General features: G+C 57.4%; 1 protein-coding gene across 2 annotated transcripts in view; it reads left to right on the top strand.

Moving 5' to 3' along the window:
• Positions 1-1,057: 1,057 nt before the first annotated feature.
• The window catches only part of NR5A1 (nuclear receptor subfamily 5 group A member 1), a 20,911-nt gene continuing 14,673 nt past the window's right edge, over positions 1,058-7,295 (top strand). The window contains exons 1-3 of one of the 2 annotated variants that reach the window (XM_012802374.1): positions 1,058-1,168; positions 1,262-1,403; positions 3,276-3,901. In XM_012802374.1, coding sequence (XP_012657828.1) covers positions 1,067-1,168; positions 1,262-1,403; positions 3,276-3,901 — 870 coding nt within the window. In that variant the 5' untranslated portion in view covers positions 1,058-1,066. The remainder of the gene's footprint in view (positions 1,169-1,261; positions 1,404-3,275; positions 3,902-7,295) is intronic. The other variant, XM_012802375.1, reaches the window with a different exon arrangement.

Genomic DNA, 7,295 nt, shown 5'->3' with positions numbered 1-7,295 from the left:
TCTGTCTGGGTGGCGCGGGCTGCACCTCCGTTGCCGTCGCTGGCGCGGGCTTTGTCTCTCCAGACTTGGGGACCCTGGCCGCTCCCCGTCCCGGCAACCGTCGTTTTCAGCCTCTTTCGGCGCGGGCCCCTGTCCAGGTCCGACTCTGCGGGGCCACGCCTCGGAGCTCGGGCTCCCGGGTCCGGCTGTTTCCCGGTCCCCAACCCTCTTGCTGGCACCTCCGCCTCTCCAGGTTTTCCTTCGGTGTCTCTGTCGCTCCCTCTGCCTCGGTCTCTCCCAGATTTCCCTCGTCTTTTGGTGTCTCAGTCTGTCCCTTGTCCCTGCGTCTCTTGACTCTGTCTCTCTCTCTCTTAGGTTTCTCTTTGGGCCTCTGTCTCCCGTTATCTCTGATCTGGTCTCTCTGTCTTGCTCTCTCTCGTTCTCTCTCTCATTTCTCTCCACCTTTATCTCTCTCATCTCCCTGTTTTCTGTGGCTCGGCATCTGGGTGTCTCTGGCACACTCGGGTTGCGTTGTCGCTGACGCCCGGGGCGCTCTCTGTTGAGCAGTGCCAGTCGTTGTCTCTCGCTCTCGTCTCTGCCCATCTCTCCGTCTGTCTCAGTCTCTGTCTCCCTCATCTCTGTCGGATTGCAGAGACGCTCTAGCCGGGCGCCCCCCTCCTCGGGGCTTCGCTCGCGTCTCCCCGCTGCTGAGCCCATCTGGTTTTCTCAGAATCGGGGTTTTGTTCTGAAACAAACGAATCCGCATCGAAGCGCATCGAATCCAAGGGTCCCAGATCGGGCGCCGCGCAGGCAGCGCGGGCCAAGCCCCAGGAGGTGCAGCGGGGCGGCGGCGCAGGCCGAGTTGGGGCAGGCGGGCACCGCGCTGCCCAGGCCGCTCTAGTGGGTGCCCGCGACGGCCTGCTCGCCCCAGCGGGGCGCCGCGAGCTGGGCAGCGCGACGGGCGGGTGAAAAGGGGCTGGGGGCGGCGGCCGCGCAGGGCAGCCCTGCCGGACCAGGTCCGCGGCGCCGCCAATCGCCCTAGGCCCGCCGTCACCCACTCCTCCTTCCGCAGGCGGGCGCCGCGGGCATGGACTATTCCTACGACGAGGACCTGGACGAGCTGTGCCCCGTGTGCGGGGACAAGGTGTCCGGCTACCACTACGGGCTGCTCACGTGCGAGAGCTGTAAGGTGAGCTGGGGAGCCCGCGGGCGGGCCGGCGCTGAGGAGCCCGGGCGAGGAGCCGGAGGTCGGGCCCTACCGCGCTGACTCCTTCTCCCGCAGGGCTTCTTCAAGCGCACGGTGCAGAACAACAAGCACTACACGTGTACCGAGAGCCAGAGCTGCAAGATCGACAAGACGCAGCGCAAGCGCTGTCCCTTCTGCCGCTTCCAGAAGTGCCTGACGGTGGGGATGCGCCTGGAAGGTGCGCGCCCCTGGGGGACGCCAACCCGTGACCTCTGATGGCCTGAGCGGGTAGAGGGCTGAGAGGAGGCCACCACCGGCCTTCTGGAAGTTTCTGGGGCCAGCCGATTGGCCCCTCACGGGACATTAGAGCCTGAGCTGGGTGGGCCTCGGGTCTGGGGAAGGGGATGCGTTCAGGACCAGCCTGGATTGAGTTGAGAATCATCGTACCCTGGGGAGATGGCCCCTTCCCTGGCTCCAAGGGGGGCATCAGTACAGGATAGAGCCCCAGCAGAACTCTTCTCCCCTGGGGATGGGTTCCCCCAACCCACCCACCACCAACCAGAGCCAAGGCCAAGTCCTAGTGCCACCACTTACAAGTTGGGTCACATTGGGCAAATTCCTTAACCTCTGAGTTGTAGTTTTTCTATCTGAAAAATGAGCTTAATGATAGTACCCTCCTTCATGAATTAGGGTGAGAATTGAGAGAATATATGAAAAGTCTATGGTACCAAGTCCATATAAATGCCCCCCAGGCTGGCTGCTGTTATGGTCATATTTCCTGTTACCTGTCCAGGACCAATGACCCACCCTCATTCACCCAGCTGCCCTTCTGTTTGTCCTTCTATCCACCCATCTGAAGGGTTCACTTGGTTCATTCACCCAGTGAGTGAGATTCCTTCCCATCTTAGGCCCCAAGAGGACTGGGGAGTGAGGAACAGCTGCACAGTTGTCCGCAGAGCACTCAGCCCCATTCTTGCCTCCCCACCCCTCCACTCCCAGCCAAGAAAGGAAAGGAGTTTCAGCAGGGGAGTTGCGTGTTCTTTGCAGGTGGACAGGTGTAGGCTTCCGCCTTGCACCTCACCAGGCTGGGCCCCACAGACAGCTGTTGATTCAAGTTTTTGAACAAAATAGAAGGCCCCAAGTGGCTCTGAGGGCTGCAGATCACATGTCTTGCCACCTAGAGGAGGGACTCCTGGATGGGAGGGTATATCCTGCCCGGTCTCCACAGCTCACATTCACATGCCCAGCTCCTGAGGGGTCAGAAGAGCTGGTTGTTGGGAGCAGCAGAAACCCTGGTGCAGCCTGAGGGGAGGCTGCCTAGCTTGTTGGCAGGAAGATCAGACAGGTGGCCCCCAGGCCACCATCTCTACAGAGCGCTGTCCTCTGTCACTTGCTCTCTCTCTTCTCTCAGAGCCCAGGGTGGGGTTTCGTCTGAATGGGGGTGGGGCCAGAGTCCAGCTGCACAGATGAACCTGTTGGGTTGACCGGGTAGAGGAACCCAATAGAGATCCCCTCTCTCAGCACAGAGCCTCAGTCAGCCCTAAACTTGGCTTCATGTTCAAAGCCAGATGGAATCATTTTGCAACCGGGGTTAAACAGAGACAGGCAGCAGGCAATGAGCAACTGGACACTGAGGACCCAGATGTGAACAGGCTGCCAGGACCCCCTTCTGTCACTTTCTCCCCGTGGGACCGTATGCTGAGCACCTGAGCCCAGAGCTGAGCCCACGGGAGTGCTCAGCCCAGGGCACGATGGCGTGATACACACTTAGAAGGATTACAAGTGGACAAGGAGCAGGATATCTGGGGCAGGGACCTAGAAATACTTCAGGTTTGAGGCAGAAAGGATTTTAAAAGCAGTGTGGAGGAGGCAAGAGAAGTGCTAAGCAGAGAGTAGCAAGGAACACAGGGTCATAGGAGGGGTAACCCAAAAAGTTGAGCAGCGCTTTGAATGCCAGACTAAGGGGACGGACTTCACCTATGGGCAGTAGGAGTCGTGAAAGGATATTGAGCAGGGGAGTAATGCAGCTAGATTTGTTTGGAAAGGCTCTGTGGTTGGTATGGAAGGTGGCTTGGAGAGGGTGAGCCTGACCCTCTGCCCCTGCCCACAGCCGTGCGTGCTGACCGCATGCGGGGTGGCCGGAACAAGTTTGGGCCCATGTACAAGCGAGACCGGGCCTTGAAGCAGCAGAAGAAGGCACAGATTCGGGCCAATGGCTTCAAGCTGGAGACAGGCCCTCCGATGGGGGTGCCCCCGCCGCCCCCTCCAGCACCGGACTACATGCTGCCCCCCAGCCTGCATGCGCCTGAGCCCAAGGCCCTGGCCTCTGGTCCACCTGCTGGGCCACTGGGCGACTTTGGGAACCCAGCATTGCCCATGGCTGTGCCCAGTACCCACGGGCCTCTGGCTGGCTACCTCTACCCTGCCTTCCCTGGTCGTGCTATCAAGTCCGAGTACCCGGAGCCCTATGCTAGCCCCCCACAGCCCGGGCTGCCCTATGGCTACTCAGAGCCCTTCTCTGGAGGGCCCAGTGTGCCTGAGCTTATCCTGCAGCTGCTGCAGCTGGAGCCGGACGAGGACCAGGTGCGGGCACGCATCGTGGGCTGCCTGCAGGAACCGGTCAAAAGCCGTCCCGACCAGCCAGCGCCCTTTGGCCTCCTGTGCAGGATGGCGGACCAGACCTTCATCTCCATCGTGGACTGGGCACGCAGGTGTATGGTCTTCAAGGAGCTGGAGGTGAGTCCCTCCTCCCACCTAGCTGGCCCCTGGACCAGACATCCCCTTGGCTGCTCGAGCCTTAGCCTCTACCCTCCCTTGGATGAAGCCATTCTGCCCACTGGCCTCAGGCAGTGTTGAGGACAGAGAGGCCACACTGTGACATTAAGAAGCATTTCTGCTCCATCACAGCCTCCCTGCTCTCTCCCTCTACTCTATTTCTTGAGGCTCTAGCTCGTCCTTTATCTTGGCCTCTGTCTCTTTCTATTGTCTCTCCCGAGGTGCTTCTCTCTACCTCTTCAGTCTCTGTTTCTGCTCCATTCTGAGTCTCTCTCTGCTGGCATTTCTCTCTCTTTCTCTGAGACCCTGGACTCCTTCAAAGGACTAGCTGTGTCCTTGGGAGAGCGTCTTGTCCCGTAGGGTCCCAGCCTAGTGTTGAGAAGGGAATCCAGCCCATCCTGTCCTCCCATTCAGGGGGAGACTCTCAGTCCCTGCCATCCTCAGATGTCACAGATGGGGCTCTAAGTGTCTGAGTTTGAGGTGTCTGTGGGCCCTTTTCCTTCCCAGTTAAGGTGAAAGATCTTACTGCCCTGCATCTTTTGTGTAGGATGGTTTGGGGGTGTGTGTGTGTAGGGAACTAGGTAGGGGGCAGGTGGGAGATTCTGGGGCTGACACTGATCTTCCCAGGCAAGGCACCCCTGCTTCTACTGTGGGGCCTTCTTTCCTCCTTGGTGAGGCACTTGAGGCTGAAGCAAGCAGGAAAGAAGTGGGAGAAACTGTGGCCAGACATAGGGAAGTATTTCTCAGGCATCCTGCCTAGTGGCGTGAAGGGCCTGAAGCCTGGTTACTTTGAAGTGCCCCAGCTCCCTGTGAGGGCTCCCCAGAGGCCCCGCAACCTGGCTGAGGCCCACCCCTCCCTGGCCCGAGTACAGGCCCTCTTTAACTCAAGCCTAACGGTGCTTGGCTTTCCCAGGCCAGTTCCACTGGCTGTTCTAGGGCTGGGTGTAAACAGCAGGCCCCATCGCCCTCCCTGCTGGGGCCACTGCAGCCTTGAGCAGCATTGTCAGTGCTGACGCCACTGGGCCTGGGCTTCCTCCAGGGGCAAGTGGCCGGATGGCCTGGGGGCACTGCCTGCCCTGGGTGGCTGGAGGGGCTTGAGGTGGGTGTGGGAACTCCAAGCCCTAGCGACATCATGGGGTTGAGGGTCTGGGTTGCTCTGGGAGTAAAGAACTGCTGGTGATGGGCCAGGTGTGGTGGCTCATGCCTGTAATCCTAGCACTCTGGGAGGCTGAGGTAGAGAATTCTTAGCCTCAAGTGAACCAACCTGAACAAGAGTAAGACCCTGTCTCTATTAAAAATAGAAAATTTAGCCTGGCATGGTAGTGCATGCCTACAGGTCCAGCTAGTTGACTGAGGCAGGAGGATCACTTCAGCCCACAACTTTGAGGCTTCTGTGAGCTATGATGACACACGTGCCCTCCAGCCCAGGTGACAAGTGAGACCCTATCTCAAAAAAAAAAAAAAAAAGTTGCTGGTGATGGCTCAGCATCCGTAGCTCAGTGAGTAAGGGCGCCAGCCACCTACACCAAAGCTGGCAGGTTCGAGTCTGCCCGGGCCTACTAAACAAGACTGACAACTGCAACCAAAAAATAGCCAGGCATTGTGGTGGGCACCTGTAGTCCCAGCTACTTAGGAGGCTGAGATAAGAGAATTGCTTAAGTCTGAGAGTTTAAGGTTGCTGTGAACTGTGATGCCACAGCACTCTACTAAGGGTGACATAGTGAGACTCTGTCTCAAAAAATAAAATTGCTGGTGATGGCTCCTGCTTCGACTGTGAAGGGCCTGTCATGGCTGAAGCCTGGGGATGTGCCATGTGTCTATCATGGAGTGGGTGGGCCTCTTACTCTAGCTGGCTCTCACTGTTGTTGATTCCTCTCTGGACTGACCAGATGGGCATTCCCACCTGCCTTCTTATGTCAGTCTTGTTGGGGAAGAGGGTCCCCTTGGGTTGCTTGCCAGGCTTCCTCTCTAGTCTTCCCATGAGCCCCTCTGCAGAAGGGGAGAGAAGGAGGGCATTCCCGGCCTTCCAGAACCCTGGATCCAGGGGCAGGGCACTTCCTCTGGCTGCCTTCCTAGTCTCCTGGGGATTTTCACGCAGGATGGGAAGGGCTTTTGTCCCAGCTTTGTTGAGTGTTTTTTCCTGCTTCTGGCTTCTGTGGTCCAAATCTTCCTGCTTCCCCTTCCCAGAATTTCTGAATTAAGCCCAGGAATATAAACCATTGGCACCACCCTCTATAAAGGGTCCTTGCAGATAATTACCAGCCCGGCTCTTAGAGTGCCTTTTGAGTTCTTTTGCACTGGTCCAATGGGCCTTGACCTGGGGTCTGTTTGCAAAGCCCAGAAATGAGGAGACTGAAAAGTGACAGGGATGTGACCCTGGTCTCCCTTTTGGGTGACCATTCAACTCCCCACCTTCAGACAGGACATATCTTAGTGGACAGAAGAGGGGACTCCTTGGCTCTGAGTGTGGGGCAACCCTTGGTCTGGATACTGGGGACATTAAAATGAGTTGGACCCAGGAAGCTGGCACGCTAGTGGAGAAGACAGACATGCATATAGATAACGTCAGTGCAGGGTATCCAGGGCTCAGAGAGCAGGGGAAGGGGCAAAGAGATCCTGGTGGGAGAGCACACAACTACAGCTAACAACTGTAGCTGAGGACATCTGTGCCTTTCTAGAAAGCAGTCAGAGGAGGTGGAGCATTCCAGGCAGTGGGAACAGCATAGGCTAAGGCCTTGATGTGTGGAAAGTTATGTATTCCGGGACTTACTAGTGATCCTGTGAAGCAGGGCTGGACAGGCAGGCAGGGGCAGTGCAGAGCCTGGCCTGGGAGTAGGTCCTTTGGTACAGAGGCCCATGTGGCTCTCTGTGATGCTCATGACACTTTGGTAGGCCTGGGAGCACAGTTGAACTGACAGAGACACGGGGCTCCAGATGCCTTCATGGGGTTTTCCTCTCTCATTCTCTTTCCCAGCTCAGATGGCCTATCCCTCTGTCTGCATTTTCCCTCTCATGCAGTCACAGCATGGGTCATCGGACAGTGGCACAGAAGTTGATATCAAAGACCAAAATCAGAGTGGCCTGTTGTCAAGTTCCAGCTGTGCCACTTACAAGCTGAGTGACTTCGAGCAAGTGACTTAACTCCTTTGGGCCTCAGTTTCCTCATCTATAAAATGGGAGGAGTTTAAATAATATTCACCCTATAGGGTTGTTGTAAGGGTTTAGTGAGTTAGGGCCAGAACAGAAGTCAGTGGGGCCACACTTGGTAAGTTCAGTTAAGTGGGGCCACAGCTCTCTTCCTGTCTGTCCCCTCTGCTGCTGTACCCTTTAATCTGTGCCTCACCCTTGCATGTAC

This window comes from Otolemur garnettii, unplaced genomic scaffold (genome assembly GCF_000181295.1).
Source record: "Otolemur garnettii isolate 467f Iridium unplaced genomic scaffold, OtoGar3 scaffold00014, whole genome shotgun sequence".
NCBI lineage: Eukaryota > Metazoa > Chordata > Mammalia > Primates > Galagidae > Otolemur > Otolemur garnettii.
This window is presented reverse-complemented; position numbering and strand designations above follow the sequence as displayed.